This window comes from Lynx rufus, unplaced genomic scaffold (genome assembly GCF_022079265.1).
Source record: "Lynx rufus isolate CCGP_SWC_20201006 ecotype Redwood Valley unplaced genomic scaffold, mLynRuf1.p SCAF_10, whole genome shotgun sequence".
Classification (NCBI taxonomy): Eukaryota; Metazoa; Chordata; class Mammalia; order Carnivora; family Felidae; genus Lynx; species Lynx rufus.
In genome coordinates this window covers 24,979,049-24,995,113 of record NW_025814824.1, presented here as the reverse complement: position 1 = coordinate 24,995,113, position 16,065 = coordinate 24,979,049, and the positions used below count along the sequence as shown (strand labels likewise).

At 40.5% G+C, this 16,065-nt stretch overlaps 1 protein-coding gene across 2 annotated transcripts; it reads left to right on the top strand.

Moving 5' to 3' along the window:
• Positions 1-328: 328 nt before the first annotated feature.
• Positions 329-15,272, top strand: QNG1 (Q-nucleotide N-glycosylase 1). 2 transcript variants are annotated; one of them, XM_047102847.1, is made up of 4 exons: positions 329-892; positions 1,406-1,665; positions 10,340-10,535; positions 14,444-15,272. In XM_047102847.1, exons 1-4 carry the CDS (start codon positions 556-558, stop codon positions 14,674-14,676), a joined length of 1,026 nt encoding a protein of 341 aa, XP_046958803.1. In that variant the 5' UTR covers positions 329-555; the 3' UTR covers positions 14,677-15,272. The 2 variants fall into 2 exon arrangements, with proteins under 2 accessions (XP_046958803.1, XP_046958811.1); XM_047102855.1 differs by lacking the exon at positions 14,444-15,272 and adding an exon at positions 12,550-12,815.
• Positions 15,273-16,065: the final 793 nt, after the last annotated feature.

Here is a 16,065-nt window from a genome sequence, read left to right as displayed (position 1 = left end):
CCACGTCACCCACCCGGAGTGGCGAGGGGCCGGAGCCGAAGGCAACGCTGCGCACCGCTCGCAGTCATCGCGACTCAGGCCACCGCGCCAAGCCGCAGTACCACGTGCCCGAAGAGAGGGTGCAAACGTGCACAAAATGGCGGAGCAGTACGCCAGGGCAGGAGGGAGGAAAACTGCCTGCCAGCTCCCGCCGGACCCCTCCGGGCAGTTTCCGGGTCTTCGGAACCGGAAACGGGTCCCAGGCACGCGCCTGGGCGAGAGTGGGCGGGGCAGCCTTCCCGGAAGTGCCTTCGGTCCCGGCCGGGGGCGCGGCCCCGTGGCCTCCGCTGTTCAGCCTGGGAGTGCGGTGGAGGGAGGGGCCCCAGAACACGGCCGCCCTGTCCGGTTTCAGTGCGGCTGGGCGAGGGCGGTACCCCGTTAGGGCAGCGATCCCACGGTGGGTAGGAAAGGAGAGCTGCAGAGGGACCCGCGCCCTTCCCCCGCTCAGAGAGGGAAGCGAGTTTGGCCAGCGGGCGGGTGAAAGCGACGTTCCCCAGTCCCAAAGGGAGGGGCGGAATGGACGGGCCCCTTCCTCCCAGGGAGTCTGCAAAATTCATTGCAGAGAACAGTCGGGATGTGTTCATCGACGGCGGAGGCGTGCGGAGGGTGGCCAAGCTGCTGCTCGCCAAGGCCTCGGGGCCCGAGCTGCGCCTGGGGGGCTGGAAGGCCCTTCACGAGCTGAATCCCAGGGCGGCTGACGAGGCCGCGGTCAACTGGGTGTTCGTGACAGACACGCTCAACTTCTCCTTCTGGTCGGAGCATGAGGAGCACAAATGTCTGGTGGGGTACAGGGGGAAAACGTACAGCGGGTACTGGTCCCTGTGCGCCGCGGTCAACAGAGCCCTCGACGAAGGTTGGTGCCCCCTGTCAGACCTGAGGCAGGGTTCGGTTCAGCGGGAGGGTCCCAAGGAGCGGGTCCGGCGTCTGGGTTAATACGGCGAACTTGAAGTTCTTCATTGCTTAATGTGAAGCAGTTCTTCTCTGTTTAAAATAGAAGTGTGAGAGGAGGCTGGCTATAAGTCCATTCTCAGTGAGAAATGATCCTAATGTTTATCATCAGCACAGCTAAGAATAAAAGTCAGTTTTCTAAAGAATGTCACTTTGATGACATCTAAAGAACAAAGGGACACCTATAACATTTTATGCAGTCAAAATACATCTGATGTAATATGACAATTGTTAGAAACGGATGAATAAATACAGATGAGTAAATAAAAAATTAATGCTTCTGATTTTTAAATTCTTCATCCACGTTTCGTGCATTCCTGTAACACTCATTTGCTCTCCTATTGTATGTTGTAAAAGCTAGGGTCTAATGAATATAAAAGTATGACATTGTTCCTCTGCATTTTCTTTTCTCCCTAAGGGATCCCGATAACTAGTGCTTCCTACTATGCCACAGTGACCCTGGATCAGGTTCAGCACATATTCCGTTCTGACACGGACGTTCCCATGCCTTTGATAGAAGAGAGGCATCGGATTCTTAATGAAACCGGGAAAATTCTGCTTGAGAAGTTTGAAGGCTCTTTTCTTAATTGTGTCCGAAAAAGTGAAAAAAGCGCTCAGAAGTTAATGCACCTGGTAGTCGAAAGCTTTCCTTCTTACAGAGATGTGACTCAGTATGAGGTGAGTTGCTTCTGTTGGAGACTTTAGAATTCTTAATTATCTTCTCCTAGTTAACTCTTTTACTTCCAGAACTACTTTTGAGAATAAACACTTAAAATTTGAAGTTCCTTGTGGACAAGGAACAGGAACAAAATTGTTAAGTAGTGTTTCAAAGAGGTTACTTCTTTTATGTTTTCTAGTTAGTGTGTTTCCTTTATTCTTTTGTTCCTTTTTCTTTGTCCTTTTAAAATGTTTCAAACATAAAAAACACTGGACCTTCAATATGATGTTGCTACTCAGGAATAATGAGGGCCTTCTGGAACTTCCAAAAATTTAGTTCATTGGATGAAAACCAGAAAATATTTCTAAATTCTAATAAAAAGTAATTTTTGGCAGATCTAATGTATATATACATACTGTGTGTTTTCTTTTTCACACAGAGTACTTTAACAGTGTTATTTTCTTTATTTACTTTAAATAGATGATGTACTTTTAAAATGGCTAACATTTGGTATACCCCCCCCCCCAGTATACACCCAGAGTCTGTTTTTGTAAAAATTTTTTTAAGGTTCATTTATTTTTAATAGAGAGAGAGAGAGCATGCACACGCACAAGTGGGGGAGGGGCAGACACACACACACACACACACACACACACACACACGCACACACACACACATAATCTGAAGCAAGCTCCAGGCTCTGAGCTGTCAGCACAGAGCCCGACATGGGGCTCAAACTCATGAACTGTGAGATCATGAACCGAGGTGAAGTCGGACACTCACTGACTGAGCCACCAAGGTGCCCCTGTTTTTGTAAAATTCTTTTAGAATTTGTTATCATTGTGTATTTTATGTCACTGTGACATAGAAGTGAAAGCAACCCTCTCAAGGAATCGCATAATATAAATCTATTGAATAAGTTAATGAATGCTTAAGTCACATTGACATTTTTAAGCTACCCTTTTGAAATCACAATTCAACAACTAACAACAATTACCAATAATATTGTTTAAATTGCTCTTTATGATTTACAGGGTGTTTGCCTGTACACTCTCATTTGATCCATAGAAGAGCTCTGTGGGCCTAAGGACAAGGATCATTATTGTCCTGTTTGCAGACCAGGAACTAAAGTCTAAACAGAAAGGTTAACTGGTTTATTTTATTTCACTTAGTCAGGAAATAAATAGGTAGCATTTCAATTCTCCTGTAAAGTGAGAGATGCTTGGTTATATATGTTAAGATTCCTTTGTTGGTGGTGGTGGTGGTGTTGTTAAGATTCTTTTAATTGCAAGAGACAGACACAAAACGATAAAAAGCTTAAGCAAAATGAAGAATTTGGGATGGGTATTAGGGATAGGAACACCTAGGGTCAGGGACTCAGTGCCATCAGGATTCAGTCTCTCTGTTTCTTTTGGCTCCATATTTCTCTGACTGCAGGCTGGCTTTCTCCATGAAGTAGAAAAGGTTCATGAATTTGTATCCTATTGCTTCAGCCACCAGAGAGAGAGGGAGAAGTAGACACCCTCTCTCAGGTACCTTCTAAAATTCCTGGTCAAACGCTGATTGAATTGGCATGGATTATGACCAATTACGTGCGGCTGCAGGGGCTTTGAGTGGGGCAGAGGCAGTTCCTAGAAAAGAAGCCCTAGGCCACTGCTGAATTTCATTTTGTTCTAAGCATTTTGCTAATGCAGAGGTTACTTTGAGATTTATCTTTGTCTTTAAAGTGTGTCATTTCAGCCTTTTTTAAAGAAATTGTGGATCAAGTTCCTTGGTGCATCCTTCAGGCCATCTAAATGTATTAGTGTATAAATGAAATCAAAGGTGGCTAAGAATCCATGTATTCCAGAATCGACATGGTTGTAGAAAGGGCTAAGAGTAAATTTAACATGATTTCAGAATGGAATAAACTCATGATAGCATATAGTTTGCTTTGAAGTTGTCGTGAGTTTTTGTTTTTGTGGAAGAAAGAGTAAACTTTTTTTGTAGCTTATAATTCCAAGTTAGTAAGCAAATGTGCTGAGTTTCTATTTTATTTGAAACATGGTTTGCTTTGCTGAAAAGCTCAAAATGTTTTTAAAGGTTTATTTATTTTGAGAGAGACAGAGTACAAGTGAACAAGCACTTGTGCACGTGTGTCAGCAGGGGCAGGAGCAGAGAGAGAGAGGGAGACAATCTGAAGCAGGCTCCCTGCTGTCGGCGCAGAGCCGCACGTGAACTGTGAGATCATGACCTGAGCTGAAATGAAGAGTCCGACGGTCAACCAACCGAACCACCCAGGTGCCCCTCAATTTTTAAAAATTGTACCAGAGTATAGATTAATTTTAAGGCTGACATATTTTAAAATGAATATTAGTACCTGAACTATTTCCCATCAGTACTTATTTCTAGAATACATTCTTATAGGGGCGCCTGGGTGGCTGAGTCAGTTAAGCGTCCAACTTTGGTTGGCTCAGGTCATGATCTTGAGGTTCATGAGTTCGAGCCCCTCATTGGGCTCTGTGCTGACAGGTCAGAGCCTGGAGCCTGCTTTGGATTCTGTCTCCCTCTCTCTTCTCTCCTGCTCGTGCTCTGTCTCTCTCTCCATCTAAAAAATAAATAAACACTTAAAAAATTATAAAAAAAGTAAAAATAAAACATTCTTATAAAAAAAATCCCCCAAAAGTAACAAAAATCATACTTAAGGATTCTGATACTTTCTTAAAGGAGTATTACACTTTTTCATTTTTTTCCAAAAGATTGTCATTAGTGTTACCCAAAAGCAGCATATTTCCTATGATTTCTAACATGATGCTGAGCACGTATTGGGTACTCACTAAATGCTTCAATTTGTCCATTTTATAGTTATCTTTACATATTCATTGAAAAGATACATAAATAGGGTCACCTGAGTGTCTCAATCAGTTGAGCCCTGACTCTTTTTCCTTTTTTAATTTTTTCTTTTAATGTTTATTTTTGAGAGAGAGAGAGAGAGAGAGAGAGAGTGTGAGTGGGGGAGGGACAGAGAGAAGAGTGAGACAGAGAATCCGAAGCAGGCTCCAGGCTCCAAGCTGTTGGCACAGAGCCTGACGTGGGCTCAAACTCATGACCCATGAAATCATGACCTGAGCTGAAGTTGGACACTTAACCGACTGAGCCACCCAGGCATCCTGATCGTTGGACTCTTGATTTCCGCTCAGGTCATGATCCCAGGATTGTGGGCTGGAGAGCCCCGTGTTGTGCTTGGTGCTGGGCATGGAGCCTACTTAAGATTCTCTCTTTCTCTCTCCTTTCTGCCCCTCTTGTCCACTTGTACTCGCTCTCTAAAGTAAAAATGGATAAATAAGTAACATAAAAAATTTAAAAAAAGATATGTAAATAATAAGGGACACCTGGGGTGTGTAATTCTTGATCTTGGGGTTGTAAGTTTGAGCCCCTCATTGGGTATGAAGATTGCTTAAAAGTAAAATCTTCAAAAGTTAGTTAATTAAATAAAAGATACGTAAATAATTGAAGTACTTTGAGAAGTTAACTCCAAATCTGGAGGAATTCTGGACCTTTTGGGACTACTTTTGAATTTCAGAAAGTGTTAAAATCAAATGTATGTTTTTATTCATGTTTTAGAATTTTCTAATTGCAAGAGTATAACATGTTTATTATAGCATTTGAAAAGTACAGAGAAGCAGTCTCTATTCTACCAGGAGGTAATCACTGTTCATAATTTGGTCTTTCTACATGTGTGTGTTTGTGTGAATGTCTATACCATGGGCTGGGGACAGTTAGGATCATGCTGTATAAACTTTTAAAAGTCAACATATGAACATCTTTTCTATGTCAGTTCTTTCACAGCACAATTTTTTTCCATTAAAAAAATATTTTTAAAGCTTATTTTTACGAGAGAGAAGAGAGAGAGAGAGAGAGAGAGAGAGGGAAAGCGTGAGTGGGGGAGGGGCAGAGAGAGAGGGAAAGAGAGAATCCCAAGCAGGCTCCATGCTGTCAATGCAGAGCCCAATGTGGGTCTTGAACCCACAAACCATGAGATCATGACCTGAGCCAAAGTTGGATGCTTAACCAACTGAGCCACCCACACACCTCGCATAGTACCATTTTTAATGACTTCACAGTATTACACTGTATGGCTATCTAATCCCATATTTATTTGCCCAACTATTTTACCACAGTAATTCTATTTGATACACAGTTTTATTTTTTATTTAAAAAAAAATTTTTTTTAACGTTTATTTATTTTTGAGACAGAGAGAGATAGAGCATGAACGGGAGAGGGTCAGAGAGAGAGGGAGACACAGAATCTGAAGCAGGCTCCAGGCTCTGAGCTGTCAGCACAGAGCCCGACGCGGGACTCGAACCCACGAACTGCGAGATCGTGACCTGAGCTGAAGTCGGAAGCTTAGCCGACTGAGCCAACCCAGGCGCCCCCACAGTTTTATTTTAAATTGAATTTTATGTCTTGTTGTTTTCAGTTGTATGTGATAATAAGCAATACTGCACAATAGTTTAACACTTGTAATTATTTTCTTAGAATGGAATCCTAGTAGTGGAATTGCTGAGTCAGAGCATGGCCTGGATTTTCAGACTTGTAATACATAAAAATGCTAACGGTTCTCCAAAAAGATAATAACAAAGATGATCAGCAGCAGCATATGAGAATGCCCTTTTCCCGGCCCCTTCATAACATGGTTATGGTATTGGTTGCTATGTTTTTAAATCTTTAAAAAGCTGCATAAAATAGTCATAATTGTTTTTCGTCGATATTTATTTACTGAGATTATCATTTGTGTTTTTATTTTTTTTTTATTTTATTTTTTTTATATGAAGTTTATTGACAAATTGGTTTCCATACAACACCCAGTGCTCACCCCAAAAGGTGCCCTCCTCAATACCCATCACCCACCCGCCCCTCCCTCCCACCCCCCATCAACCCTCAGTTTGTTCTCAGTTTTTAACAGTCTCTTATGCTTTGGCTCTCTCCCACTCTAACGTCCTTTTTTTTTTTTTTTTTTTTTTTTCCTTCCCCTCCCCCATGGGTTCCTGTTAAGTTTCTCAGGATCCACATAAGAGTGAAACCATATGGTATCTGTCTTTCTCTGTATGGCTTATTTCACTTAGCATCACACTCTCCAGTTCCATCCACGTTGCTACAAAAGGCCATATTTCATTTTTTCTCATTGCCACGTAGTATTCCATTGTGTATATAAACCACAATTTCTTTATCCATTCATCAGTTGATGGACATTTAGGCTCTTTCCATAATTTGGCTATTGTTGAGAGTGCTGCTATGAACATTGGGGTACAAGTGCCCCTATGCATCAGTACTCCTGTATCCCTTGGGTAGATTCCTAGCAGTGCTATTGCTGGGTCATAGGGTAGGTCTATTTTTAATTTTCTGAGGAACCTCCACACTGCTTTCCAGAGCGGCTGCACCAATTTGCATTCCCACCAACAGTGCAAGAGGGTTCCCGTTTCTCCACATCCTCTCCAGCATCTATAGTCTCCTGATTTGTTCATTTTGGCCACTCTGACTGGCGTGAGGTGATACCTGAGTGTGGTTTTGATTTGTATTTCCCTGATAAGGAGCGACGCTGAACATCTTTTCATGTGCCTGTTGGCCATCTGGATGTCTTCTTTAGAGAAGTGTCTATTCATGTTTTCTGCCCATTTCTTCACTGGGTTATTTGTTTTTCGGGTGTGGAGTTTGGTGAGCTCTTTATAGATTTTAGATACTAGCCCTTTGTCCGATATGTCATTTGCAAATATCTTTTCCCATTCCGTTGGTTGCCTTTTAGTTTTGTTGGTTGTTTCCTTTGCTGTGCAGAAGCTTTTTATCTTCATAAGGTCCCAGTAATTCACTTTTGCTTTTAATTCCCTTGCCTTTGGGGATGTGTCGAGTAAGAGATTGCTACGGCTGAGGTCAGAGAGGTCTTTTCCTGCTTTCTCCTCTAAGGTTCTGATGGTTTCCTGTCTCACATTTAGGTCCTTTATCCATTTTGAGTTTATTTTTGTAAATGGTGTGAGAAAGTGGTCTAGTTTCAACCTTCTGCATGTTGCTGTCCAGTTCTCCCAGCACCATTTGTTAAAGAGGCTGTCTTTTTTCCATTGGATGTTCTTTCCTGCTTTGTCAAAGATGAGTTGGCCATATGTTTGTGGGTCTAGTTCTGGGGTTTCTATTCTATTCCATTGGTCTGTGTGTCTGTTTTTGTGCCATCATTTGTGTTTTTAAACATTATAAATAAACTGATAAAATTAGAAAGTTTAAATGCAGACAGATTTAGATTAGGGATTTCCTAACCCGGCTGTATTCTAGAGTCAGTCAAGAAGCTTTAGAATTCAGATACTGTATATGTACTTCCAAAGCAGCTCTGAATTAGATTATTTGGTAACCATGTTAAAAGTCCTAATAAATTGCTTTCCTTAGGTGATAGTCTTCACTCTGACATACTGATAAACATAATGAAAACAAGAACTCTTTTGATACTTTAATCAATAACATTTTATGTTTCTCTTAAACATTTGTAATTTTTGACCTTTCTAATTTGTTCATGATAAATTTGTTGAAGAAAATCAACTCATGGTCATGGATTTTTTTCATTGATAATTTTTTATGAAGTTACTATTTTGAAAATATTCACAAAGAAATATTATAGAACACATAGAGAATTGTTATTTTGGATTTGCTGGTATTTTCAGTGAGATCAATTAATATTTTAGAGATGAAGACTCTGATTACTAAAATCATTTGATTACTCAAACCGTATCAGCTTGTTAAGAAAATGTTTTATTGATGACTTGAATTTGTTTTTAGATTCCTCACTTGAATCTTTTGTTTTGTTTTTTCATTTTAAGGTATTATAATCTAATCTTTGTGATATCCTAGTTGGCTACCATGGCAACAGTGGTCATGATGTGACAATTTATGTTTTGTTCCATGCTAGCACTGATTTTGTTACATAAGTCTGGTTCTTATATTTTTCTAGTTTGATCTGTGAATCTTCTTAAAAACAGGAGACAATAGCTTTTATCTATTACAGAAAGCATGATGTATTAATTGTGTCTGATATATAATTTTATTCTGGGTTTTCTTCTATTTTGTTTTTTAAAAAAATGTTAATGTTTTTTATTTAATTTGAGAAAGAGCACGTGTGCGAGTGAGGGAGGGGCAGAGAGTGAGAGTCAGAATCCCAAGCAGGCTCTGCACTGTCGGCGCAGACCCCGACACAGGGTTAGATCTCATAAACTGTGAAATCGTGACCTGAGATAAAATCAAGAGTCAGATGCTTAACCGACTGAACCACCCAGGTGCCCCCACAATTTTGTTTTGTATATTAACTTTTATGTCTTGCTCGTCAATATACTAGACTTGAATATAAACCTAGTTCCCAAATGTAAGTCCAGTCCAACAATTGCCAGCCTGTCATATTTTGATAGGTTTGGGAATGTTATTCCCAAACGATGTAGGGATACTTCTTAATGGTGATTTGTTCCACTCCCCCCCCCCCCCCGCAGCATTCAATTTAATTTACAGACTTTACATCATGTCAGAAAATGAGCATATGTGTTTGCCCTGGAAAACAAAATACTGAATTTCTTAAAGGTGGCCTTAAACAATTTACTTAGTAAAAGTAGGTCTGGATTGATTGCAGTGGGTATACCTTAAGGTCAGGCAATGTTAAGTTATTTCTCACTGGGACAAAGTATCATTGGAAGTGTTTTTTGGTTTTGTTTTGTTTTGCTTGTAAGTAAAGGAATCTGTATTATCATCCTAAGGAATTTTCACATGGAGCCTTTCCTTGAAGAATTTAATTTCATTTTTTACTTACTTCCATTCTCTTACTTAACACATTCTCCAAGGTGGTCAGGACAAATTTTGGGAGCCAGTAATACTGATTATTTTCCTTTAGCAGACAAGCAGTTATAAAAGATGATTTGAGATTATTACCTTTGGTATTAGGACTAGGAGTAGATTCTAATTATCTGTGTTTTTCCATAGTTTATGCTGATCTGTATTTGTACTTTTATGGAGAACTTTTTAGTTAAATTATAACCCGATATCCTATAATGCATGGCTAAATTTGTTTCTTCCTTGTGTAAATATAATTGGAAGGTAGTTTTGTTCTGTGGGTTTACAAATTGATATTGACTGTTTCCAGAAAGGTAGGCTTGATAAATTCTGGCTGTTCAGCAGTTAGGTCTTTATCTCTGAAGTAAGTTAATCTGAAAGATAATAGTTAAAAAAATGAATGTTGTGATTCTCTTCAGAGGTGAGTTTAAGGATGATTGTTTTCCTCTTTATACTCTTCTGTATTTTACACAATTAATGGGAATTATGTTCTAATCAGAAAAATTTAAGAAACTGTCTAAATAAATACTGTCTAGCCATTAAAAAGAATAAGCAGGTGGGTTATAGTGGTGCAGAAATATGTATGTGAAGTAATGTCATTGAAAAGGAACACTAAATAATACCACAATTACCACAATTATATTTTATGTGCCTTGAAAAATCTAGGAAGTAAATTTGGAGTGAAAGATAATTTAATATTTATTAGACTCCCTTTTTCTTCTAGTCAAGGTCTATAAATTCTCACCAACATTAAAATTATTGCACCCTTGAAAAATGTTTTCAATGTGTGCCTTTCTTTTTATAGCATGCATAAAGCTTTCAGATACCCAGGTAGCATTTATATTTTTTTCATTCATCAGGGGAAGAAAATTTCTTTCTACAAACGGGCCCAAATCCTCGTGGCAGATACGTGGAGTGTGTTAGAGGGAGAAGGAGACGGCTGCTTTAAGGACATCTCCAGTATCACCATGTTTGCTGACTATAGATTACCTCAGGTTCTTGTGCACCTGGGAGCCCTGAAATACTCAAAGGAACTACTGGAGAAGCTTCTCAAAGGTTTGCCAACTTAATTAAGACGGTCTTTCTTATCTAGTTTCTTTCATAGAAGTTCTCCTTTCCTTTAAAAAAATAAAAATAAAAAAGCACTCTTTAGTGTTAAAAGCACATGTAAAGAAAAATGCCAGGGTAATTGAAATACAGAGAAAATTGCTTTTGGTTGTTGTTTACACTGCAATGGAATATGGATATTGTAGGAAATTGTGCCGTTTGGATATTATAATTTCAAGGCCTCACAATAAAATGAAACCCAAATTTCTTTGACATGAAGGTGTGCAACACTGAAGTCCTGAAGGTGCAGTATCTGAAGAGTGTTAGTTAAGCACTGAAGAGCACACTATATTGTGAAATATGAGGTGGGCTGAGAGATAGGGAATATGCAGTGGGTTTCAAGTCAGGAGTCCCCAGGGTCTGCCGCTGGGTTACCTTGCTTAAGTGACTCACTTTTCTAGGCTTATTTATTTACCATTATTGGATTTGAGGAATCATTCTCAAGAGTGGGAGCCTTATTATAATAGATGAGTATAGATAATTGTGTGAAAATTAGCTTTTGGGTGGTTTTTTTTTTTAATTTTTAAAATATTTATTTTTTGAGAGAGAGAGCGCGCAAATGGAGGAAGGGCAGAAAGAGAAGGAGACAGAGGATCTGGAGCAGGCTCTACACTGACAGCGGAGAGCCCAATGCGGGGCTCGAACTCATGAACCGTGAGATCATTACTTGAGCTGAAGCTGAATGCTTAACTGACTGAGCCACCCACGTGCCCCAGCTTTTTGTGTTTTAAACATTTCTGTGTATAAGAAAAATAATTACATGATTTTCACATTAATTTATCTCTTTGGGATGCAATCTTTTCAGCTACTCTTTATTTTTAAAAGCAAGTAGTTTTTATGCCTAACTTTCTCTTGTGAAATATATTTCAATCACCCAAAACAGGAATAACACAGAATATAAAGGTACCATTGTTGCTGTGGTTGTTTCTACCAGTTTTTTATGCTGCCTTGGGCCATCCATTTTATCCTTCTGTTTCTTCATTTGAAACATCACAAGCTATTTTATGTCATAATGCTCACATCCTGGATCATTAATTGCTGGATACCTTAAACATTTAAGCATTCAGGGCTTCTTTTCCATGTAGCCATATGCAGCTGATCTTTTTTTGGTGTATACACTGCTCGCCCCTATCTGTAAACATGCTCTTGCCTGGTTTCCCTCACCCAAATTCTCTTTTTTCCAATTCAAATCCTACACACCCGCAGGGGCTTAGCTCAAATGCTGCCTCCTCCGCCTAGCTTTTTCCAGCTCTTCATAATTTGTCCATCTCCTTCTGAATGTATGTAGCACCCAGTTGTCTCTGCTACCGTGAGGAAAACCCTGCTGAGGAGGGATCACCGGCATGGCTGAACAAAGTTGTCTGACCATTCTTGTGCCGTCCACTTCAATTCCCAAGGCCATTTCCCAGGCATCCAGCTGCAACTGTCCAGCTTCTGAAAGGCTTGTTCTTTCATCCTTAGCCAGTCTGACGTAGCGCGAACTAATTTCTCTGCCTCTTAGTTTATTTAAGCAAAGTTGGATTTTTTTCCAAAAGTACTTTCCTAGCAAACTAGAGAAACAAACTATAAACATAAAGGAGTACACACTAGTATAGTACACTAAGTTTTAAAAACTAAAATGAAATCTAGAACCAGGTAGCTTGACTAGATGAGGTAGAACCTTCCTTAACTGGCCTTCAATGATACTTCTTCCAGATTTGAGTTGTGCTACACACTTATATTGTTTTTCCTCTCTTTTCTTCTGAATATCTCCAGGGCAGCCCTTGGAAGACCTACCCAGATTTCTGTCCATTTTATCTTTTTTTTTTTTTTAAATAAATGTGGTCTCTTCACTGTAGTATGAATTTAGATGTTTTTTCTGTCCATTTTATCTTTAACCCCTCTTCATCAAAGGCATATTTTTTTAACCATTTATAAATACTGTGCAATTTGGCTAAATTTATACTCTTCACTGTGATTCTAGGGCTGACACCAGTCATGGCATTTAAGGCCCACCCTAATCCCGTATGACCTTATTTTAACTTGATCACATCTGCAAAGATCTTGTTTACAAGTAAGGACACATTCACATGTACCAGGAGTTAAGACTTGAATGTGACTTTTTGGGGGACACAGTTCAACATAGTTATTTACTGGATGGAGTGGATATAAGTAACACCATTTTGTTTTTTAATGTTTACTCATTTATGAGAGAGAGACAGAATGCAAGCAGAGGTGGGGTAGAGAGAGAGGGAGACACAGAATCCGAAGTAGGCTCCAGGCTCTGAGCTGTCAGCACAGAGCCCGACATGGGGCTCAAACTCACGAACCGTGAGATCATGACCAGAGCCAAAGTCAGATGCTTAACTGACTGAGCCACCCAGGCGCCCCTAAGCAATACCATTTAAGACTGGAGGTGACAGAGTGGAACCTAGTGGGGCTGGGGCATTGCCCTACTTTTCAGTGGATCACAGGGCCTCTTAGGTACTCTGAAGCTCTGTGCTAGGGTGCAGATTGGTGGCCAGAGGCCAAATGTAACCTGCAGGTGTGTTTTGTTTGTCCTCAACCATGTTTTGTTTTGTTTCTAAATGTTTATTTATTTATTTTTGACAGAGAGAGAGAGAGAGAGAGAGAGAGAGAGAGAGAGAGCGAGCCAGCAAGCATGAGCAGGGTGGGGCAGAGAGAGAGAGGGAGAGAGAGTCCAAGCAGGCTCTCTGCCATCAGCTCAGAGCCCTAAGCAGGGCTTGAATTCACAAACTGTGACATCATGACCTGAGACGAAATCAAGAGTTGGCTGCTTAACGGACTGAGCCACCCAGGTGCCCTAGACTCGACAGTGTTTTGAGCACTTGTAATTAGTTACTAACACTTGACAGGTTTCACATGAAAATGAAGCTTTCTGACTTTTGTAAAAGTAGAGAAATGTGGACTTACCTTTAGATAGGGCAGCACACATTCTCTACCTCACCACTTTGCATCTAGCTGCTGCCTTCACTTACTCTGTCTCTCTGATCCTTACAGGCAGTTCAGTTGTTGAGCCCAGTTCTAGTCTCAGTGGCAAAACATAGTCAATGCCCATCCTGCAGGATCAGATACACCCTGGAGTGGGGCACTGGAGAGACTGCAAGTCCTATGGGAGCTCTTGACTACATATTAAGGCAGGGCTGGTGGAATGATCCTGAATCCAAAGAACAGTGGTGGTTTTCCTTGCTCAGGTTAACAACTTTGATTTCCTGGGTTCTCCTTGATGCATTTAGGATGTACCTAAGACAATGTTCAATTTGTTTTTAAATGTTTATTTACTTTTGAGAGAGAGAGAGAGACAGAGCATGAGTGGTGGGGGGGGGGGGAGGTGTTCAGAGAGAGAGGGAGACACAGAATCCAAATCAGGTTCCAGGCTCTGAGCTGTCAGCACAGAGACCGATTCAGGGCTCAAACTCAGAAGCTGTGAGATCATGACCTGAACTGAAGTCGGACACAGCCTTCTGAGCCACCCAGGTGTGCCAACAATGTTCAATTTTCAAGTGGGGAAGGGAGGTATTGTTTTTTTGGTCCCCTTGGAGTCCTCCAAATTTTGTAATTTTTCCTGGCTATCAAATCCAATTTTAAATCCTTTGTTTTCAAGAATTTAATAATCTTGTCATCATATTTTTAAATTTATGGTTACCCCAAATTCATGTAGCAAATATTTATTGGGGAGCTAGTATGTACAAGGTGCTATGCTAGGTCCCAGGAATATTAGGACAAGCCAGACATGGTCCCTGCTCTTGTGGAACTTGTAATTTAGAATTAATGCCTATTTTAGAAGTGGTTTAAAGTCTAAGTAGATTTTATATCACTGACTTAGTACTTCCTGCTCTGTTTTTCCCCCCTTGCAGGAGAAATGCTCTCGTATGGGAATAGGCAAGAGGTGGAAATCAGAGGGTGCTCACTGTGGTGTGTTGAACTGATCCGGGATTGTCTTCTGGAGCTTATTGAAAACAAGGGTGAAAAAACCAGTGGCGAGATCAATTCCATTCTTCTGGATTATTACTTGTGGGACTATGCCCGTGACCACAGGGAAGATATGAAGGGAATTCCGTTTCATCACACGCGTTGTATTTATTACTGATCCAAAGTGTAAACTGACCCAAAGAAAACTCCTTGCATTTTTATATCCCATAATCACTTGTACAGTTGTGCCTTGGTACTAAGAGAAGGTGGCAGAGGTTATAGCAACAAGAAAATTGATTACCAAGTCTCACTTTAAAAAAAATGTTTCCTGACGTATCACTCTGTATTCCCAACTTTGCCTTCTTGTTGAGTTTTGGTCATATTTTCTCTTTCTGTGGACATATGACAGGAGTGTGAAGGAACTGTAATGCTTTCTTTAAATCTCAGATTTCTTAAAATGAATCATGCTTTATAATGTGATTGATTACTCTTCAGTGATAATATTTCATCCACTCAACTGGTATTTTTCCTCAAGATGTAGTAATTTCCTACATACCTTAATCATGTGATATGATGGGGGGTGGGGGGGGTAGGGTCTTTGCTGTCTGAATGCTGCTGCTCTCGTACAAATCAATCTTGACAGCTAATTTTAAACGTTTTATTGGTATTGACAGTGGGTTTTGCAGCTTAGGATATCTGTCTAGAATTCTTTTTTTTTTTTTTTCCAGAGCCATTATACTGAAATTGAATAAAGATTTTAAAATTTTTTCGTAAGCCTGGAATGGATTATTTCATTAAAATAGAATTTACTACATATAATTTTAAAAGGTTTACAGATTTGATTATTTACTTTATGTTACAGAAATCTCAGTATCTACCAAGCACTCATTTCCCACCTTTACCCCCCCCCACCTTCCTTCCAACGTAATCTTGGTTTTTGTTAGTTACCAACCTTGTCAGCTCACCCTGACTTTGTGTGAATGAGAAAAAAGACATCCTTTCCCCAAGCACTTTACTGCCATCTGCTGAAAATTGATCATAATAATCCTACAAGTGGCAATGAGTGAAGGTGAACGCCCCTCCCAGCCCCCTTTGTTGTGCACTGCACAACTTGTACCACCGTCCTTCTGTTTCCACCCCTCCCCTACCGTGACTCGGGGAAGGTGATCCCATCCCCATTTCCAAAGGTGGACCCTACTGAATATGAATGGTTTACTCGTGATAATCCTATCCTCTGCCTGTGATTGCTTTAGTAGTGGGTATCTAATCTCATTCTGGCCAGAGACATCAAAGGGGAAGTCTGCAGGGCAGCTGCAGGGCAGCTCTTGTGCCACTGAGCATAGCTTGGACTCATGACCCAAAATGACTGCATTCTAATCTAGGCAGCAGGACTTAAGAAGCAATGAAGCTGAAGAGTGCAAGTGTTGCCAGGAAGGTTCTAGCAGCTACCACATGCGTTTTTGCTTTCATGTCACCGACTAGAACTTAGTCATATGACCACAACTCACTGCCAGAGAGGGCAGGAAAGTAGTCCGTATTCTAGGCGTTGTGTACCAGCTAAGCTCTG